The sequence below is a fragment of the Polypterus senegalus genome, chromosome 14, assembly GCF_016835505.1.
Source record: "Polypterus senegalus isolate Bchr_013 chromosome 14, ASM1683550v1, whole genome shotgun sequence".
NCBI lineage: Eukaryota > Metazoa > Chordata > Cladistia > Polypteriformes > Polypteridae > Polypterus > Polypterus senegalus.
The window spans coordinates 63,674,907-63,697,799 of record NC_053167.1 but is presented as its reverse complement, the minus strand read 5'-3'; the positions used below and the strand labels follow the sequence as shown (position 1 = coordinate 63,697,799).

The following is a 22,893-nucleotide window of genomic DNA, read 5'->3' as shown; positions in this document are numbered from 1 at the left end:
AAACATGAATAAAATGGCAAAAATGGAAGAAACAGCATGAACGCATATCCAAACTTTCAGTAATCTTAACATAAAACTCAAAGGTGCAGAAAAAATAAACAAGAAAACAAATAAATCTACTAACCTAGATAGATAGACAGACAGACTCTTAAAAATAATGGCTTTGTAACGGCACTTAACCAAGTTGTGTGTGTGTGTATATCTATCTATCTATCTATCTATATATATATATATATATATATATATATATATATATATATATATATATATATATATATATATATACACACACACACACACACGAGAGAGAGAGAGTTGAGATAAAAACACTTTTGCAGCATTGATGCTAAACCAATTTTATTTTAAAGGTGGTACATAGTAAGATGGACTCCTAACCCAACATTGAATATTGAAGATGCCAGGTCTGTGGTGAATAAAACTGCTGCGCCACGTTTGATGTCTGCCACAGGCGATTACACATTCTAACCGCTACAAATCGACTACTAAATGTTTGGGCAAAGCGCCTTAACATAACGATAAAAGCCGGTAACGCAGGGAATTGTCATACTAAAACGCAGCAGTCAACTCGTTCTCACGCTATGACTCACTACATCATTTACTGAGATGGATAGTTAGAATTCCTAGACTCATTCCACCCCCCCCTTAACCCAGCAATATTTATTTCAATGCCGTTAGTCTGCGTATGCGTGTCAGTGCAAGGCAAAACTCAGGGCTAAACTTTTTATTGCGCTTTGAATACAATATTAACTTGATAAAATTTTGACATTCAAAAAATAGTAATTACGTAAAACAAAAATGAATAAAATAATATTCAAAATGCTTCTGCAGTTTCACTTTGCCTATTTTACCTATACTGTAGAAATGAGGTAATCAATTTAAATGCGGTTTCCTAATGCAATAAGATTTAAAAAGAAACGAGCAAAACACATCTCTCTTCCAAGACATTCCCACTTTGAGCAAAGGGTTTCTTGTATCGGGCCTTGATAGCACTTATCGGAACCCTACCCTTAGACTCTCCCGGTACACTTATGAACGCCAACTCCACACCGGAAAAGAAATTTTAGCGAGATAGAGCTTGCGCAATTGAGATCTGCCCTTTCACCCTCTCTGAAAATATTTCAAGTATTTGAACTACAGATCAGAGAGAGAGAGAGTGAGTGAGTGTGTGTGTGTTTGTGTGTAAAGAGGGAGGGGGAGGAGGAGAAGAAGAAGGAGGAGGGGTGAGAGCGTAAGGCACCCGGCGAAGGATCCTGACTGTGTGGCAAAAAGTTGTTGGAGAATGGAGAGACACGCGGGGTACACCGAATCTTCGATCGGAAGGATTCGTATGCAAACTGCTTTCAACTCACCGGAGAGCAGCCACTAAAAAGTGGAGAAATACGAGCGCATACAAGGAATGGCTGATCCTCTGCGGAGGACATTACTAGCAAAACTCCGGGGCAAGAAATCCAAGACAGCCACAGCAGCTGTGGGATTCGGCGTCGCTTCCAATTGCGATAACCGTGAAGGTAAAGAAAAAGTTTTCCAGCAACTAGCCGAAGAGCAGTCGTCAACAGAGGTCGCGACAAGTGCTAGTCGGGGCAAGACCAAAAGGAGTGAGGGCAGTACAGAGCGCAAGATTAGTGTAGTGCGATCAGACCGGGTGATTGTGGCTGGAAGCACATCTGCTCCCTGTGAGACCTTTGTGCGAGTGAACAGCCTGGAGATGCTCAGCGATCAGAACGCCGAGGAGTTTCGGGGTCGAGATAATGAGCAGCTCGTGGGGGGGCCTCTTCAAAGAGCCACATTGCAGAAAATGAGCGAGAGAGACATGATGAGTCGCTTTAATGAGCACGATCCTCATTTCATTAGCCCCACGCGACCCGCGTCCTTCGGGAGGTCAGATGCACATAGACATGCCTTTATTCCCCGGCAGTACACTGGGGACTCCATTGGATTTGGGATTTATGAGAATCACGGTTTAAACGGAGAAAGCGCTCTTGGACGTACTGGGCACGCGTGTTGGAGAGATGCCCAGTACTTTGTTTCGAAGAATAACATGATAAATATTGCATCCCGAAATGGTGTTGTTGGAGGTCCTGGATTTAGCTCACACATAGATTACAGAATGATAGAGACTCGAGAAACCGGGGTGCGAGTTGATTTAAATTCGGCCGCAGAAACTGGCCGCAGCGTCTCTCGGGATAGTACACAAGACGGTTCACTTCTTATGTTGTCACAGAGTTGCGGAAATGGCCTGACATATAGCCGTAGTTACGGTGATAGCTTTCAGGGTCCCGCATACTTTCCCACGGACTTGACCTGCCTTAGCTATCAGACCTTAAATGGGTTTGAAGCTAATGTAAGGGAGGGAATGCAGCGACACAACTCGATAGACAGTGAGGATGAAGACTACTATGACAACTACGAGTGCGATAGCAATGGTCTTCAAATGGTTGCCGATCCCGCCAAAGAGTCCCCATTCCCGAGGCTGGTTAGTTGTGAGATCGCAAACAATCTGGGAAAAAACAGTGCCCAGGAAACCGACAGACTCCGAACACAGCTCCAAGAAGCGTACTACTTGTTGATTAACGCTATGCATGATATTGGGACCGACAATCAGGCGGGCAGCACCGTTTTTGCTGATCAGGTGAGCACTTCCAGCTGCCATTCAGAGGACAGCGTGTGTACGCAGTCTTCTGCCAAGGCATTGGAGACAGATGGGTGCCCCGCTGGAGTGGCACCTCCGGAGCAGGCAACCCGCATGGCGGCACCCTTAGTCAGTCGGATAGTATGCGAAACTGGCTTTACCAAAAGTAGCGACGTCCGTAAAAGCACGGGGGACATAACGATGGCTAGATACACAACTGGCTTATACCGTTCACTTAGTGACGGGGATGTGAGGTTGGCTGCGGACCACACCGGGTACCCTCATTTGGTAAGCATCGGTACATATAACAAAGAATGCGAACTGCATATCCAAGAAGTACCGAACGGACACATCCTGGCAGGACATTACAAAAAAGACAGTGTTGCCACGGTAAACCGTTTTGCAGGATTCTCAGAGGTTGTGGAACACGAGGGAAGCAAAATTGAAGGCTACGCGGGGGAAAGCGGCCCGGTGAAGCCGCCGGGGGTGACGGTCAACAAGATGCAAGAGTGGATGCACAAGGGCCGTCTGCTCTCCTCTGAGATGAAACAACGGATCACGGGCTCCACACACAGGTCCGTCGGAGTCTCGGAGCCGAGTGCCAGGAAAGACGACACGGCCAAGAAGAGCGCCCTGGCCGCCTGCCCAAGGACAGGTAGGCACGTTGACCTGGCAACAGGGAAGCGCGCATTTCTTCTCGGAGCCTTTCGCCTGTGGCGTGAGGACGGGTCGCACTTGCTTGTCTACTGGGTGCCGCAAACCTTGGTGGAGGGCTTTACAGTGCACGCCTGTGGATATGACTCTTTCTTTGAATATGTTCCTGGTGTTAAGGTGGAAGGTATCAGTCTAACTTCAGCATTAACCTTATTTCCAGTCATTACTTTTTAACAACTTCACGCTGCGGTTCACCTCTCCTCTGTTTCATACTTGCCATCTCAAAACAATTGTACCAGTGGACTGCTTCCTTCATCTGAAACCTAACCAGCTTGTATTATCTTTTATACTTTAATGAGGTATTTCTGGAGCATTGTGCTTAACCCTAAACACAAATCTTTACACTAATAAGAGTTAATTATACATGTTTTATTCAGTTTCCTTACTTTAGTATAGCAGAGTTTATTTGGGGTAGGCAGTGTGCTTGGTGCACCAGACAATGCACTTTAAACCATAAAGTTATTTTTTCCGCATGACTGATAGTACTATGTGTTTTTGGACAAGTTTTTTTAGTCTGTTTGGCGGTTGTAGTAATGTAGAAATAACCGTACTATTTGCTATGCTTTACCAGTAAAGCAACATGCACTGGTGCTAAAGGTAGAGAGGAAGTTTATAATAAGTGATTGTGGTGTTAGAAGTCAGTTAATTATATAATTATCAGCTATGTTCTAAGAACCCAAGTACAATATGCCTTATGCTTGTCCTCCTAGAATTCTAAAAAATAGTGTATTGTCTACATAACTGTCATAGGAAAATTCTAGCCACCTTAAATTTGAGTACAAGATGAGCAGCCTCCAAGGTTTTCTATTTGTAGAATAGTAGTTAAAATTTGTTTATGCTCAGAATGTTCAGGAGATACCTATTTTGTTTATTGAAGTAACAAGGATGAATTTGCTCAACAAACTAATAGCCTGTTGATTACATATTTCATTGAATAAAAGTTTTATTGTACTTTTAATATTTATAGTGTATACTGCACTAACACTGTTATCTTAATACTCGGGGGAAAAGATTTGGGTTTAATAAGCTTTATAAAACTGATGTCTATAATTTCTGATTTCATGTATCTTGGCAGCATAGGCTACAAGCTAGAAATTAACACTGAACAGGGATCACAAGCATACACTTGCATACTGAGACAGGTAGTCTTAACATGCACATGTCTATTTCTGAGGCTTGTTTTTTCTCTCCTACTATTTTACTATTCCTATGATAGCTTTTTTTACATACTGCCGAAATTTGATCACACCTTTCTTGGGGATTTGCAACCCATAATTACAGCCAAATTCCACTTCCATGTGAAATATACATATAGAGGATAGAGTAAGTATTCAGACCCCTTCACTTTTTGCTTACTTTATTATGTTGTAGATTTAATTTTAAGTGGAACATTAGCCCAATAGAGCATTTTTCTTACCAGTCTACATTTAATAACCTATAATGACAAAGTAAAAAAAAAATGCTTTCAGAAAGGTTAGTACATTTTTTGAAAATCAAGCCCTTTTGGCAGTAGTTAATAGTTTTGAGTCTCCTTGGATAAGTCTATACTAGCTTTACACACCTAGGCTTGGTCAATATATCCCATTCCTCTTGACATAACCTATAAAACACCATTAAATCCCCTGTAGGGTTCAAGCCTGGACCTTGGCTGGGCCATTCAAGAACAGTCAGAGACTTGTCCCAGCATTGTCTTGGCTGTTTGCTTCAGGTCATTGTCATGCTCAAAGGTGATCCGCTATCTGAACTCTGACCTGTCTCCCTGTCCCTCTGCTTCACCCTCATAGCATGATGCTGTCACCATTGTATGATGATCAGTGCCTGGTCTTCACCAGACATAGTGCTTGGAGTTCTGCCAAAAGATTTCAGTTTTTGTCTCATTCTATCAGAGATCATTTTCTTCATGCTATCAGAGTCCTTTTTGCTGTTTGGCAAACTCCAAGAGGGCTGTTATATGCCTTTTCCTTAAGTGTGACTTCTGTCTAGTCCCTCTGTTATGAACACCTGATTGATGAAGTGCTGCTGAGATGGTTATTCTTCTGAAAGGTTCTCCTATCTCAGCAGAGGACTTAATGAAGTTCTGTTAAAATGGCCATTGGTTTGTTGGTCACCTCCCTGACTAAGGCCTTTTTGCCTGGTCACTTAGTTTGGCCATGTTAAAGACTCATTGTCCCAGCCAAACCTTCTTGCCAATGCCATGTTAACGTCTACAGTTTCCATAAGTTTGTGTAGCTCAGATTTATTTTGATAATGCCCATAAAGGAGTCTGACAGTTTACATCTTTGATACTCAATATGAGCATTTATCAAAAAATAATTAATACTTTTATTCTGTTATTAAAACCATTTTGATCTGTAGAAAAAAATATAATGTATAAGTGTAAATAGTTTTACATAGTTTTTTTTTTTTTATAGTTATTTTTATCACAGTAATCTTTAAATACATGCTTACCTGCCAGTTCCTGTCCATGCATTGTTAACCTGACAAATGTATTACAGAAACAGCTTTTAAGGCAAAATACCTAAAATATGACACAGTTCCTGTGATCAGTACTGTTTTTGAAATGTTAATTTGGCTATAACTGGCTTGATATACAACCTTTGAACCTGTCTTAGCTTTTTCAACATTTTGGCACTAAATTTGGATTTATTTTTTAATTTTGAAAGTGACCTTTTTGTGATTCCCTCATTTCTATGTTTTATTTACTGGCAACATGATTTTTTACAAGTACTTTCTCAAGTACCTCTATGAATATCCTTAATCTCAGTGGGTTAGTTTCTTGTGATATTTTTGGCATCATCACTTGCAGGAAAATAAAACAAAACCGTCTTACACCCTAATAAAATGTAACCTTCACCCTTAAGATTTACATTGATTGTTTCGATTCCCCGTTGCTTTACTTGAAAATAAGTTTATTAAAGTGGATGAAGTAAAGAGTTTCAAAGTGAACACTGGGTGCTGACAGCTTCACAGAGTGCCACATGGGGCTCATGATTTAAAAGACATCAAAGGATTTTTGTTTTGTGTGCAGCTGCTCTCAACACCCTTCATAATCCTTTACTAAATCTTCAGATGAGTGTTACCTTTAGGTTGATATTTGGTATTGAAAAACACCCAGTGTTACAGTATATATGTAGGTAAGTCTGATATTGTTATATACTGTACATAAAGTAAACTTTATTTCTGCTATTTTATCATTGCCAAAATCAAGATTATTTATATGATTAATGGAGAATTGTTTGCTCACTGATAGCAACTGCAAAATTAAGAAAAATCTCATCATTGTGTGTTTTAGCTCGTTCATGTACATTTTTTTCTTTGTGTGAAATAGTGAGAATAGAAAGTTGAGTGAATAGTGACAAAACCTGCAGAGAACTAGCAGATATGTTGTGTATTGCTCATGATTAAAATTAGTGGTATATTTTTAAACATCCATTTCATTTTCTTTATTTGAGTATTATGTTCTTTTAACTTTTGTCGTGTTCACTAAAAAATCAAACCCAGTGAATTTTTGCTTATAACAGAGCAATTTCTAGTAGTCTCAACACTTTTGTCGTTGCCAAAACAGTACGCAACAGCAGACTTTCGGGAGCCGCCTTAAGATGGTTTTGTTTTCGTGATGGATTTATGCTTATATATAAATATTTGTGCCTTTATTTCAGTGCTGTAATTGAAGAAATGTAGGAGTCACTTCCATATTATGCGATACCTTTTTATTTTGTAAATCCATTCATTTACATACAGTATATGGAGAGAGGAGATGGTAAAGTCTTATCCTAATACCACTGACCAAAATAAAGGAACAAGAGCTGAAATTGGACCTCAGTTTATCAAACGGCACACACTAACATCCTGCCAGATTAAAGTCACATATAAGTCTAACCACCACATATTTAGAAAGTGTAAGTATGCTGGAAAACCTGAGTGTGGACGGAATACTGCAGTTGGTGACTGGGCTAGGAGTGGGACCCAGGACTCAACTCTACAACAACATACAATTTTGTTTTGCATTAAAATGTAATACTCTCAAAGCATTTTTGTCCACACCTTTACTAAGAAGTGGTACAGTAACAAGTTTATGGATGGAATTTGTTCAGTAAACAGCTCCAAAAGAATAAGCCATGAACCAGCTATATGAAACCACAACACTCTAAATGTACATTTTCCTACATACATTTAAAGAAGAATGGATGACTTTCTGAATACCCATCTACCACCCTTTTTTGTTCTGAGAAGTTAATGCATCTATGATGAAAACTGGCGAGAGATTTTTTATGTAAAAAGTCACACCCTTAGCAAACATAATTGTAAAATTTTTAGCCATCTGCTAGTATTATACATATAAACCAAGATTTTAGTTTTTAAATGATTTGATGGACTATAAGATAATGGGTGGTCTAAATTTGACTTTATAATTCTTTGATTATTTTATTTACCATTTGTCATCTGACAAGAACAAAATGCAGTTAAAATGTTTTAACTTTTCCTATTTAAAACACAAATTAAAAAAACATTGCTACCTACCATATTAAAAATAATTTTGATCTGGTGAGAAGTAACACATTATTATAAATAATTTCCTACATATTAAATTTTACTTTGAAATTCTTTAAAGCCCTACATCAGTAGTAACCACTGACGTTTAACATGCTATTGTGGTATTGGTGAAAAAAATCTAAGTTGTTTAAAAGAACTATTGTTTACTATAAAAATTAATTACATTGAGTTTACAAGGTTTAATTTTTAAATAAATAAATAGAGACACTAACCCTGCTGGAGACATCTTTATGTACTATTTAAATATCTATATATATTTTCACACACAAACATTTATGTTTATACTATCAGATATAATATTATAGGCAAAGTGTTGCCCTATATTTAAAGAAAATATTTTATAACTCAAGCAGAATATTTATGAATAGGATCCACATATATGGCATGCATTATATATGAAATATGCAATCTTCCTTATGTAAAATTTAAATATATTAATCAGTTTCTTGATTGAACTCTACTGTTAAAGTCATCAGAATAATTAAAGTCAATTACATCCTTTCTTCTATTTTGGAGAGGCATTTCACACTTCCAGGCTAAAAACCTGATATGATCTCATCCTGGTTTTAGCTCTCTCTACTTCTTGGGGGAAGTCGGAGAATCCTTTTTAGAAAGGTGGGAAAGATAGGAAGTGACTTTGCTAAATGTGGAGTGAGTTAATCACAGGTTGCATGTTCTATTACTTTAGTAAAACCATTGATACATATGGTTAAAACTGTATTCATGAAGTCCAAAATTTAAGATGCCAAAGTTTCTTTTTCTTTTCTATACCTTTTTCATGATTTCTGGGTAAGGCTGCCTGTGTGACTGCAAGCCATGATTATTTCCATTACAAAATCTTAGTTGTTTACAGGCACTCTGACATGAATCACTGGCATTAGCAATTAACTTTACAAGAAATATTGGGACGTGGATCAAACATTTATGTATACCAGCCATTTTCCTCAATATTATTTTTAAAATATTTTGCTTGAGTGTATTATTATTCAGTGTTGCATTAACATGTTGTCATTAGGTTAGATTAGAGGTGGTATGTTTTTAGTCAATTGTCAAATTGGCCAAAGCATAAAAAAATTATTTGAGGAATAACTGCTAGCCAGGGTCTTAATTTCCAGACATTTAAAGGGTCCTGTAATGATTGGCATGCTGGTCATTGGGGAGAAGTTTCAAGAGCACTGACTAAGGGTCAGAAAACCTCTGGTTTAAATTAAATCTGTGTAGCTCAGCAGCTGGTTTAAAATATACTAAGGCTTTAAGGATTTCTTTCCATGTGTCAGTTTAAATTGAAGGTAGAGAAGGAAAGCCTGGTTGGTAATGACATGTGACAATAATCTCTGCTCCTTTTTACTAGTGACTGCAAGAAACAAAAGTTAAGTACTTAAATTAAATGAATCCAAATAGTACTTGCCTAGTTAAATTAGGGGTTGGTTAGGAAATAGACTTTCTACTGTGGCAGATAATTCTTACTGTACTATTAGTTGTTTAGATGATTTATTACAAATAACTGTACTCTTGGATTTGAGATGCCCTTTTTTAACTAGGCCTTTGATGCATGGAGGGTAGATTTGTTGTTTATTACATGATTCTCAAAATAATTATGAAAACTTTGTTTCTTTGGAATGGAAAACAATTAGTCAAGAGTTGTTCTTGACAAATTAACTTAAGTGCTAATTAAGAAATTGACTTTCTAGTAAGGCAGACAGACCTAAGCCTAACAGTTAATACTTAGATTCTTAAAGCCATTTATCAAATGAATGCCTTGTGAAGGAAAATTCATGGAAGCCACATGTGTTTTATCAATAGGATCTCAGCCCCTCTTGTGTGCGTAATGTAGTCTTCCAACACTGCCCTCTGCTAAATACAATTGATGCTTTTATTGAAATTGGCAGGTAGCGTCAATGCGTTATGCGTTAGCATAACCCTAACCCAAGGTTTGTTTTAATGTTCTTAGTGTATGCTTATATTATATTGGCACTGTTTCCCACATATAGCATTTGCTTTAAAGATTTGTAAGCTATTATCTGATAAGTGAATACTGCACAGTTATCATGATTGTGAGAATAACATATAAAGTATTTATGGCATAATAGTTATATGTCTTATCTACTTTTGATCTCTTATTAATAATGATCCATTCTGTTCTTTAATCTGGAGAAGATGATTAACCTTTAGATTTGGGTGACTCTGCATGGTCTGTGCTCCGTTCCTGAACAAATTAATGTAATTGACTTTGTTACATCTTAATACTTATAAAGCATCTTATCATAGTGCTCATTATGGAAAGGCACTATATAAAACATTTGTTTTATGCATTTGTAGCTTCTTATTAATTTAAAGTATAAAGTAGAACTAGAATGCTTGTTGTCAATTGTTTTAACAAATTTGATTCAAAAAGTTGATATACCGTGGCTATTCATTTTGTACCTTTTTCAGTGAAATGTATTACCTTTATTTGTATCAACATTTTAATTACAAGTTGTTTTGGGGTTCTAAGCCATTTTGGATTAAACATGTATAAAAGTTTTAAACTTGTATTAAAGCTTTTAAGTGTCATTTTTAAAGTTTATATTACATGTTGTACTCATTTGAGCGGTCATTTAATTATAAGTATCATGTTTGAAAATTAAGCTTTTGGCCATCCTTCTATATGCATAGTGCAATCCAGAATGTATTTTTTGTTTGTTAACTATGTCTGATTTGTATTGTTTGTATAATAAAGATGGACACTTGCTAGCTATTTTGACAGTATTTCTAGTGCTAAATGTAGGCGAGAATACATTTATCCAGTACAGGGTATAACTTGGTTGCACTGGCAGAATTAAATTTCCCATTTACTCATAAGGCACATCCATACACCCACCCACCTGCATGCATTCTTTTAGAGCAGGCCCATTTAGAGTCCTCAGTCAATCTAACAACATGTCTTTGGATGATGGCCTGAAACTCATGAGAAAACAAGGAGAACATGTAAATGTCATACCTCAGGCAAGAACTGAGCTAGAGCCCTAGAGCCGCAAGGAAAATTGTGTTTATTTCTGTATTGTCAATGTGGATGAAGAGTTTTATCCCATTAGATTTCAAAGAGAATTATCAGGTTTTCTGTTTCATTCTGATAATACATGAATAGTCCCTAAATTATTTGTCACTGTTTTTGACAACATGGCATGTTGGTTATTTTAGATCCCACAAAAGGTTAATCAACAAATGCATGTTTGTTTTCCAGTGACAACTATAGATGTTCTTTTATTGTTCACAGTAAAAATGTTTTTGTGGGGGGTACATAATAAGTTCAGAATAAGCATTTCCTTCTAATTCTGTTCTTAGAAAAGTGAGAGAAATTGATGATGAACCCCATAAAAAATATATCATGTAGATCACTCTCTTCAGAAAAGAGCATTTGTCTTTTTAGAGCTTATTTTCATTTAGCTTGTATTAGCATTGGGGACAATTGCTTCATCTTTTAAAAGACATGGGGGCTTTGCCCCCTTCTCGTTTTGCTCACCAAGCCCCATTGCGGTTATGCCACTGACATATGGGGATGCGGATGTACAATTTAAACATATTTTTTTGGGAATTGTTACATATGCATCAACATGACATATAACTGATTGAATGTTGTTTCTTTTTCTCTATTAAATTAAACGACTTTTTCAAAAGTTTGGCTCTGAGATTTATAATTGTCATAGGAAAGGCTATTCTAATGGGAAACTGTAAACGTTTTAATATGAATGGCATATCAAGATCTCCTTTGGTGTCTAATGTTACCTGCAGAAGATGTACTGTATCACCTTTCTTGGATACATCCTTCTTTCTACAGTAATTCATGCATTCTAACCGGACAGTGTTAACGGTTGTAGGTATTCAACAGGATATTGTTAGTTGTTGTTTTAATCTTCCGCACCGTCACCTCCAACTGTTTGAACATAGTCTATTGATACGCATTTAACCAATTTGCAGTGTAACCGATCGACAATTTTCGCGTTAATTCGTTTCATTCGTTTCTCTGTGCTGGGATTGCCTGTGCACTCATTTCTTCTGTTGATAACCCTTCGGGATGAAATTCTTCAATAAGATTTGGATATAATATGTCTTCTTTAATTGGGAACTTAAAGTGGTGCAAACGTTAAAATGTATAAGAACTGAGAGTGCAGGAAGTGTGTCTGATAAAAGCATTCACACGAATGAGAGGTGAGAGGACCACGAGTGTGGGCCGTTAACCTGAAATGGCTGAGAGGAGGGCGGCATTTGAAAAATTCTCAAGGCAAAAGTCTTGTCTTATGGGACTTGAAGAAATCTCTCTTCCAAAAAGTCTTGTCTTGTCGAATGATTTTTTGTATATAATACAGAGATGTCTTTTTACTTTCTTGTATATGATATATGGGGAAAGTATTGTAATTATCCAAAAATTTGATGTTGAGATTTTGATTAATCTCAATGTTTTAGACTCAGAATCCAAATCCGAAAATACAATTTTTGGAGTTAAGTCTTTGTGTCTGTATGTGTGTGTGTGTGTATTTAAACACAGTAACTTGAGAACGCCTTCACTTAGGTCAACCAAATTTTTACATTAGGTATTAGGTACAAATTGTAGATTTCCATCAACTTTTGGGCTATTTCTGCTAACCAGAAGTGATACTTTACCTTTTATTCATGCAGCTGCAGAGTCCAATTTATTCAGCTTTACTTTTATAATAGTTGTTCAGTATATTATTCATTTGATTTGACTTGTCGTTGATGGTTCTTTAGTGAACATAATATAAAAGTATAATCATTGTCTTCTGGTTTTCTCCTCAAATATCCATATATCTTAGTATAAGAGAAAGTCTAGGAGAGACCACTCCGAATTTTTATCTTTGAAATACTACTAATAGGTAGGAAGGTTGTAACATTCATAATAACTGGTAACTTAAAAACTAAAAAAAAATAATGGATATTGAATCAAATGTGCTTTGCAATATGTGATAATGTGTGCATCTAAATAATAAATACATTTCTTTATGTACAGTACTGGTGTGCTGTACAGGGTGGGTTGCTGACTTGTGAGCCTGATGCTGCCATAATAGGCTCTGACTTCCTCTTGACACAGAATTAGATACACAAATTCAGGAAATAGTGGGACAGATAATCCCCACGGTACTGTAAAAGAAGACTTAAACTGTGATGCTCAAGTTTTAGGGCATTATTCAGGAGCTTTTTGCATGCATTTAATATATGCGTGTATTTATCTTTTTTTAGGGTTGTCAAAAGTATCAAAATATCTATATTGATTGTAACATTTTTAAAAGAGTTTCAGTGCTCATTTTTCATGGTACAGTGGAACCTTGGGTCACGACCATAAACTCTGGTCGCAACCTGATTTGGTCATGACCTGAACTAATTTCCCCCATAGGACTGTATGTAAATACAATTAATCCGTTCCAGACCGAACAAACTGTATGTAAATATATATTTTTTTAAAGATTTTTAAGCACAAAAATAGTTAATTGTACCATAGAATGCACAGTGTAATAGTAAACTAAATGTAATAACACTGAGAAAACCTTGAACAGAGAAAACTAACATTGTAAGAGTTCATGCTACAGCCTTACAAACCACTTGCTGTAAACACTTTATTTTAATGAGTTTTAAGCACAGGGAAAAAAAAGAAAATTTGAAAAATCCTTAATTTATACAAAAACTAACCATTAACAACCAAGAAAACTAACCTTGCATGAGTCAAGTTCTGGCATGAAGGAAGTGAGCAGGAAGAACTAGCCACTCTTAGGAGGACAGTTTTACAGCAAATCGCCATGAATCTTCCTGGCTTTCTCGCATAACATCACCTCACTTACGCTATCTCCTGCAAGTTGCTTCTCGTTCAACCACACTAGCAACAATTTTTCCACCTCTTCCAGTACTTGAGGCCTCTGTTTGATTAACACTGTAACTCCTTTTGCAACACCAGCTGCTTTAATGGCCTCTTTCTGCTTTAGAATAGTTGAAATCGTAGATTTTGTCGTCTTGTACTCGACGGCAAGATCAGTAACATGAACGCCACACTCATACTTATATTTTCTTTCTTTAATTCGATTTCAGTTTTCTTCACCTTTCTTCTCACCAACACTACCACTCTTCCCTTGCTTAGAGGCCATGGTTAATTGCAAAATTAATGTAAAAGCACATGAAATAAGAGCACAAAGAGTTCACAGCGAATACACGCACGTCTGACCGAGAACAATGTACATGGAGAGACTGAACACGTGCGGAAATCATAGGCACGTAAGAACCAGAAGGGAAACTGGCTTGTTCATCACCCGAGTGTGGGGTCATGAACAGATGCAAACTTTTTTTTTTTTTTCGTGACCCAAGGTTCCACTGTATCTGTTATACAGCCTACATTACTGAATGTACTTCAAGTTATTTCTGGCTTTTAACTGTTGAGCCTCGTAGTCTACCAATGGGCATGGCCCTGCAGATCCATTTCTTATTGTATCTTAATTTCAAAATTATGGAAACATTAATCACTATAAGTCTGTAAACTGCTGTGTTTGAGGTAAGGATGTGACATTTAATTTTTTTTGGAATTAGTTAAAAGTTTAATGCATTAAAACAGGGATCTGTAATTTAATTTTACCTGCAAATCGGGTTTATTTTGCGCTGTTCATTCAAGGCAATACTCTTTAGCACTAGTGCTTTGTCGCTTCCTCGATTATTAGAGTTTCACCGCGAATTGTGCTGCCGTAGAGTGTTGCTTTCTTATATTATGTGCAAATTTAAAATATTACATCACATTTACTATATAATGTAAGGCGATTGTTTTTTCAGTTCTTAATTGTATAAACAGTGGTGCTACTTTTCCGGGTCCTCATATACGCTGTGTTTTGTAGTATAAATTATATTATAATGATTATAGTAAAAGTAGGGTTGGATTTGGCTGGCTGTGGCAGACTCTTTACAAATGGTGTCTGTGTGAATGCATAAGTGCGCTGCTCTGGCATGATCTTCAATTGCTGACTTTTTTTTTTTTATTATTTTGGTGAAGGCCCTATTTTGTTGCAGCTTTCTCATACTATTGGAGAATTGCAGATATTTAAAATCTACCTATATAGAATTATGACCGTGGGTCAGTGGGACCTACAGCTTTTAGGATATGGTTTAATGTGGTTTAACCCCAGTGCTGTTGACTACTACTGTACTTAATTATTTGTATGGTTTAATGCATAACATTTCTGTTACTTAAAATTAGTATTGTATCAAAATGTATTTATATTTTATATGTATACTTTTTACATTAGACTGCTCATTAACATATGTACAATATGTTTTTATGTATAGAAAATTATTTTTCAATTTTCATTTTTATATGACTTTGGAGTTTAGTGCCAATGTATATAGTGCAAGTCATTTTTATAAATTATAAAATATCTGTGCCTTAGCTTTTCTACATTTAAAAAAAGTAGTTTGTAGAGAAAAATATGTATACAGTATGTTACATTCCTATTTTTAGTACAAAAGTATCTTTATACAGCAAAATATAAAATGAGTAAATTTATTCTCTTTACTACTGCAATTTTTGGAAAGATACCAATGATCTAGAAGTATTATTATGCATGGGCAAGCATGACAGCACTTTTTCTGTGCCCATCTTTTTTTTTTTTTTTTGCGAATAAGCTTTTCAACTCTAAAGGAACTGTAGTTTGTAAGTAGTCTGGAATGCCATGCATGTGAAAACCTGCTTTTATTTCTGTTGTGAACGACCCCTTACACAAAAACAGTGCTATTTTTTTCGTAAGTGTTGTAGACCATTCATTTAGCATCCAGAAAAAGATGAAGTCATAAAATGTTAAATTCCTAACATTCAGGAGAATAGTGTTAAAGTGTAGCCTTTTACCACAGTCTGAATAGTGTCTACCACGTGCTGCTGATTATAGTGTATCTTGCTGACTTTGAGGCCTGCTCTTATGACCTTGACTATGATATATCAAGCAAGACCAGTGCTGTCCTGCTGTAATTTCCTGCTTGTTGAAACTGGCAAAACAACTACATTGTTGAATATTGGATAGGTGCTCTTTAGATTGCTACAGGTAAGTGTCTGAGGTGAATAAAATAACCGGTGCTACTGCTCCCTGTGTTTACTATTGTTATATTTCTCTGGACTGGTTGTTAAATGTGAACCTTCAAACTTTTAAGGCATTACAGAAATTAGTATAAATCCTAAAGTAAACCATTTTGAGGAATTAATAATTTTTCCATATGAAAAGTTACAAAGTTGGAGCAAAAATACCGAAGAATACAATTAGATGGGATGATTAGTAGAATGGCCATTTTATTAACAGGTATTTTTATATCTATTTTTACTTTTCTGTCATTTTATTTAATTGGAGCGATATGTTGATACAGTGGTTAGCACAGCTCTAGGAGGCTGAGTTTAAATCCATACCAAGTCTGCACTGGATTTTCTTCAGGTACTATGATCCTCAAAATATGCATTTTAGGTTGATTGGTGACCACAGATTGGTCTGGTGTGATTGAATGTGGCCACGTTCCCTGAATTTACCCTGTGATGGACTGTTGTTTTGCTTTGTCCATGATGTTTCTGAGATAGGCTTTAATCCATGTGACCCCAATAATAAAAATGTAACTTTATTTTTTGCTCTTCATTCTTTTAAAAAACATATTTGTCACTTATGAGTGAAAAAATTGGATTTGAAGTGTGAACATTGACTTTATTGCAAACATTGACGTTACTGCTGTTTGCTAAATAAATAGGTTTTGTGTCTCAGCACCATTATAAAGACATAACAAACTCATTATAAATCCTTAAAATCTGTGGGTTTATTCATTTATTTTGCACCTCTTTTCATCTCAGAGGATTAACTGCCATTTTTTCATGAGCATTCCTCTATTATTTGTGTATGGGTTAAGAGGGATTTCTAAATTATAAACCATGATCATATGGAAATGCAAACAGTAGTGTTACTTCTAGCTCAGACTCATTCGCTGATGAGAGTGAGTGAAAATATAGTTTAGTGGATTTTGTCAGTTGCTGTTCTGTACCCTGTGGCACTTTATTTGGGTTGATTTTACAAATAATAAATACAGTCTTGTAGTGAGTTACAGCCGACAGAGTTGAGGCCATTCTTACCACTGAGGACCATAGGAAAAGAGTAGGTTAATAATGCTCAAACTAGCCGCAGTAATATATTTTTTGTTGTTATGGGACCCTGTGAAATAACAATAATAATAATAATAATAATATGTTTTCTGACCTTTGGAAGGCCCTTTAAGGTTTATTTTGGTCCGCATTGCTGCATGTGGCTAATTCTTATGCATTCAGCCCACACCAACTTCTCTTACACCAGTGTTTCTCAACCTTTATCGTCACGTGACCCAGTTTTGCCTTTTCAAATTTATTAATGACCCACTACCTTCAATTATAAAAGCCACCTTGGTGAAACAAGTATGACCAGTTTTCCCCCTTGGTGAAACGAGCACACTTAGAAAACAGGAAACATTCTGTGGAGCACTTTTAATTGCTTATGTGGCCAGCCACAATCTCACAACAGCAACCCATTCCACGACCCAGTGGTTGAGAAGCACTGTCTTGGGCAACCCAATGACACCCACTTGTGAACCCACGACAGCAACCCTCGACTCAGTGGTTGATAAACACAGCCTTACACAGATGTGGCATAAGGGTGCCAAGAGTTGTAGACTGGTTTGTGGTACTCCATACCGAAAGTTAAAAGTATGCATAGCGGTGACCCACACCAGATATACAGAGCCTATGCCTGTATGTACACTGTGACTGACATTTGGTGAATTTGACATATGGCGAAATGGCCAGTCCCTGATAAAGAGCAACTGTATGTCAGCATGTAACTATATTTAAATAATAATGCATGTGATTTGAATATGTGAAAAGGGTATTAATAAAATGTATACAAAACTCCACTCTGCCCATTATATTAAATACCATGCTTTAACACAACATTTCAAACCTGCTTAATCCAATTTAAGGTTGAGCAATCCAAGATAAGACACAACCATAGATGGGCTGCCAGTCCAATGATTGGTTAAGCAGCAGTTGCACATCTTTTCACTAGGATTCAATTTAAGAGTTTCTCAAGAAAACAGAAGTTATCAGGAATGCCTAATCCTAACAGTCTTATACAATGTGTAATGTGCACTCTTATTCATCATCACCAATATCTACTTCGGCACTGTTTTATATATTTGATGTGTTTTATATATATTTTTTTATATTTAGCATTACCTAGCAGGGAGGAAGCCTTAGTTGAATACAGAAGGGCTTATATATACAGTATAAATGGAGGCAACTAGTTAACCTCAGAGCAGCAAAGTTTTAAAGAAGAAAATATCTGCAAACAGACTCCAAATAATCTCAACCATCTCAAACAGGAAAAGGAGACTGGAGAAACAACACTATGATCTTTTATAGATGTGGCTCAGTGATTGTTTTTTTTTTTAATAAAATTTTTTATTGATTTTATTTGAAGCGTTCAACATTCCATACAATCAGGTCAGACTTAATAAGGCAAAATTCAGCTCCCACCCAAGTGATCAGGATTTTTTTGGAAACTTGAAACTTAAAATTGCAACAAGGAAGAAGGAACTTTAGAGCAGAATTTTTAGTGGCTTTATTTTTTAGTTTTTTATTCTTCCTCTTCTACTGTATTTAAAGTATAACTGAAGGAAAAATGATGAACACTGAATTTTGAAATTGGGCTGAAAAATAAAATATGAGATAGTCAGTGGTTTGTATTTTTTGTAACTGCGTATTGTTAGGATTAATACTACTTAACAAGAAACACTTTGCAATTCCACTATGTGTTGTTATATACTACTGTATACATATATTCAGAATGAATGCATTTTAATCCACTGTCAGGTTATTAATTAACAGCATAAAAAATGAGGTCATTATTACTTTTGCAGACACCTGAGTACCAGCTTTATATTCAGCTAATCTGCAATGTGTAAGCAGCACTCCCAATACTGAGTTAATCTATTTCATATCTGTATTAAAAATGTAACCTATATATAGAAAATTGTCATTTTTGATTTGCAAAATTGTAGACAGTGACACATTTTAAGACATCTTATACCACCTGTCAATTTATCTTGCTTGAATGTTGGGAATTTGCTGTTAAAGAGTGTGAACTGAAACAGTTATCTTTTATTTTTTTTATTTTTATTTTTTTTTTATTTATTAATTTTATTACAATCAATACATAGCAATCAAGTTTTTACAAAAAAAAATTATGCTAAGAACAGATCGATCCCCACCCTTGAGAGAGAGAGCAAGCCAAGCGTGTAAAATTTAAGGCTTTTAAAAATACCTAAATCAACAAATTCTCTGTGCTTTATAAAATCATTTCAAAATATTACTGATTAGATCCTGCCATGTTTTGAAAAAAGTCTGCACAGATCCTCTAACTGAGTATTTGATTTTTTCCAATTTTAAATAATATAACACATCAGTTTCCCACTGACTTAAAAGAGGAGAGTTTGGGTTCTTCCAGTTTATCAGAATAAGTCTGCGTGCCAACAGTGTAGTGAATGCAATCACAATTTGTTTGTCTTTCTCCACTTTAAGACCCTCTGGAAGAACCCCAAACACAGCTGTTAATGGGTTAGGAGGGATTGTGAGTCCAAGACTGTCTGAGAGGTAATTAAAATTTTTGTCCAGAATAATGTTAATTTGGAGCAGGCCCAGAACATGTGACCTAGTGAGGCTGGGGCTTGGTTGCAACGTTCGCAGGTTGGATCATGCCCTGGAAACATTTTGGAGAGTTTTAGTCGAGACAGATGTGCTCGATATATAATTTTGAGTTGTATAATTGTATGCTTTGCGCATATGGAGCTTGAGTGAATTCTCTGCATTGCTACTTTCCACTCCTTTTCTGATATATTAATTGAGAGGTCATTTTCCCAGTGTCCTCTTGGATCTTTGAAAGGAAGGGATTGTAAAAGGATTTTATATATTGTAGAGATGGAGTCTAACTCCTTGAAATTGAGCAATAATTTTTCCAGCGTGGATGAGGGTGCAAGATGAGGAAAATCTGGAAGGTTCTGTTTAACAAAGTTCCTGATTTGAAGATAGTGAAAGAAATTTGTAGCTGGAATGTTAAATTTGGAATGTAATTGTTCATAGGATGCAAAGGCGTTGTCTATATAAAGATCTCTAAGCAAGTTAATTCCAAATTTTTCCAGATATTAAAACTGCATATGTTTGTGAGGGTTGAAAGAGGTGGTTCTTTTGCAGGGGTGCCACAGAAAGAAGCTTCTCCGTCTTAAAATGCTTTCTACATTGGTTCCAGATTCTAAGTGAGTGGAGCACAATTGGGTTATTAGTGTATTGCCGATAGCGTGTGTTTATTGGAGCACAAAGCAAGGAATACAAAGAAGTACTGCAGGATTTTACTTCTATTGCGGTCCATGCCTGTGTATGTTCTTCTATTTGTGTCCAGGTTCTTATCGACTGTATATTTGCGCCCAGTAATAAAACTGGAAGTTAGGTAGAGCCATGCCGCCTTCTGCCTTTTGTCTTTGTAGGGTCGCTCTTTTGATGCGTGGATGTTTAGAATTCCAAATAAATGAGGTTATTGTTGAATCTAATTGCTTAAAGAACGATTTATTAATGTATATTGGTATGTTTTGAAATAAAAAGGAGCTTAGGAAGAATATTCATCTTAACAGTGTTAATTCTTCCAGCTAGTGTGAGATGAAGGGTTGACCATCTATGCAAGTCTTGTTTAATTTTTTCCATACAGACGACGAAATTTTGTTGATAAAGAGCTTTATGTTTACTTGTGATGTTTACCCCGAGGTATTTAAACTGTTCTGCAATGATAAAAGGAAGGGTGTCTAATCTAATATTATATGCTTGAATTCACGGAAAGAGTACACTTTTATTCAGATTAATTCTGAGACCAGAGAGCTTTTGAAATTCTGTGAGTGCTGCTAAGACTGCAGGCACAGAATTTTCTGGGTCCGATATATACAGTACCATGTCATCTGCATATAATGAGATTTTCTGTTCCAGTCCTTCTCTGCTAATCCCCTTTATCTGATCAGTATTTCGACAATGTATTGCCAGTGGTTCAATGGCAATTGCAAACAGCAGTGGTGACAAAGGGCATCCTTGTCTTGTGCCACGTTCTAGTTTAAAGTAGTCTGAGCAAATGTTATTGATGCAAACTGAAGCTTCTGGGTTAGTATACAGTAATTTAATCCATGCACAAATGTTCGGGCCAAACCCAAACTTCTCCAAAATAGTAAAAAGGTATTTCCATTCAATCATGTCGAATGCTTTTTCTGCATCCAATGATAATAATATTTCTGGGGTATTTGATTTAGTTGGTGAGTATATTACATTAAACAGGCGTCGAAGATTTGAAGATAAGTGTCAGTTATCTTTTAAACGCTGACTTTATTTTGCTTGTCTTTGGTATGTCTTTGTTGTATGTTAAAGTAAAGATTTATTGCATGTTTATATTGTGATCACAAAAAGAAAACATACCCATAGTATATATTGATGAGAAAGCTGAAATCTTTGCTTTCATGACCAATAGAAAACATTGCCATTACCATGTATAGTGTATATAGTGTCTGTATTTTATATATTAACCCCCACAACTATAGGTAGTGAGATTTGGTTTGTGCTGGGAGAGAAATCTATGGATTAACTTATTTTTAAAAATAGTTAATTTACAAGTGATATCACTTATAATATGCTGTCATTTTGTTATTTACAGTCCACCACTAGAAGATATATTAGCTGAGAGTCAATATTTTTCTATTTTTTTGTTTCATTGGTCTTAAGAGATTAGTTAAATTGTTTCTTTGCTCTGCATTGTGCTGGAAAGAAGAACCTTGGCCTCTTGATTGTTAGCTTAACTGATAAATTTACAGGTGTCATGATCTACAAAAGGCTGCACTTGTATTAATCAAATTGTATTACTAACACACCCCATCACTTGCCAACAATTTTCAAGAATATTTGATACATTATGAGAATTTTGGCTTAAATATCAATTTATTTTGTATGTTACATTTCTACAGAATTGCAGAATCAAAAGTAGGTGTAATGAGACAAACAACCAAGCCAAGAAAAAGGTTTTGAGATCAACCCCGTATACTTGAAAACAAGTAAACAAGTTGTAAGCACAACAGAGCAAATGAATAGTCTTTCAAGACTGAGTATAAAATAGCACTGAGTTAATATGGAGGGAATGGTGGCTTTACCATATAGATGGGTGGGAGGAAGAGGCGTGTCTTTTGAGCTGCACCTGGAAATGAGGTCAGGAGTGGGACTGGTTGGGAGGTCTTCTGAGCTGTAACCAAAAGTAAGATTAGGTAGGTTTTCCTTCTGTGGATCTGTAGAGGAAAGAGAAAAGGTATTAGTATGCACTTCCAACCCTTGGTCCAGCGTAACAACACATTTAGTATCTCCCATGCGCACATTTGTGACATAGGGTAAAGCATAATATGGTTTGGTGAAGGTCAGGATTATCATAACTCCACCCATGATGCCTGCTATGAATAGAAAGGTGAGCAAAATGTATCCTTAACTTGAGAAAATAGTACCAAGAATCTGTGATAAAATTTATTAATTGCAGTTTACTTGTATTGTCATAAACTTGCCTCATAAACGCAGAAGGCTTTTTTTTCTTAAATCAAAATCTTTGCTACTTCAAAGTGGTTATATTCTTAAGGGTTTAAGGCTTTTTTTTTCATTTTGGAACCCAGGGGTCACATTAGGTCCATTATACAGTAGAATACAAGAGGAGGCTGTTTTTTTTATTTATAAAATATGCTTCACTTTAGAATGCAATTTCATATGGCAAATTAATACTTATAATAATATTTCTACTGTGATTATATAGAAATAGATTGTATTAAAAATATTGAACATACAATATCATTTACTATTATATAATACTTTAAACCACATTGGTCCTGGTGTAAAT

The 22,893-nt window shown here is 36.0% G+C and overlaps 1 protein-coding gene across 1 annotated transcript in view; it reads left to right on the top strand.

Annotated features, from left to right (window-relative positions):
* Positions 1–1,221: 1,221 nt before the first annotated feature.
* syde2 (synapse defective 1, Rho GTPase, homolog 2 (C. elegans)) overlaps positions 1,222–22,893 on the top strand; it is a 96,243-nt gene continuing 74,571 nt past the window's right edge. Inside the window, exon 1 of the mRNA XM_039734495.1 lies at positions 1,222–3,305. Within this exon, the coding sequence (XP_039590429.1) occupies positions 1,418–3,305 (1,888 nt within the window). The 5' untranslated portion in view covers positions 1,222–1,417. The remainder of the gene's footprint in view (positions 3,306–22,893) is intronic.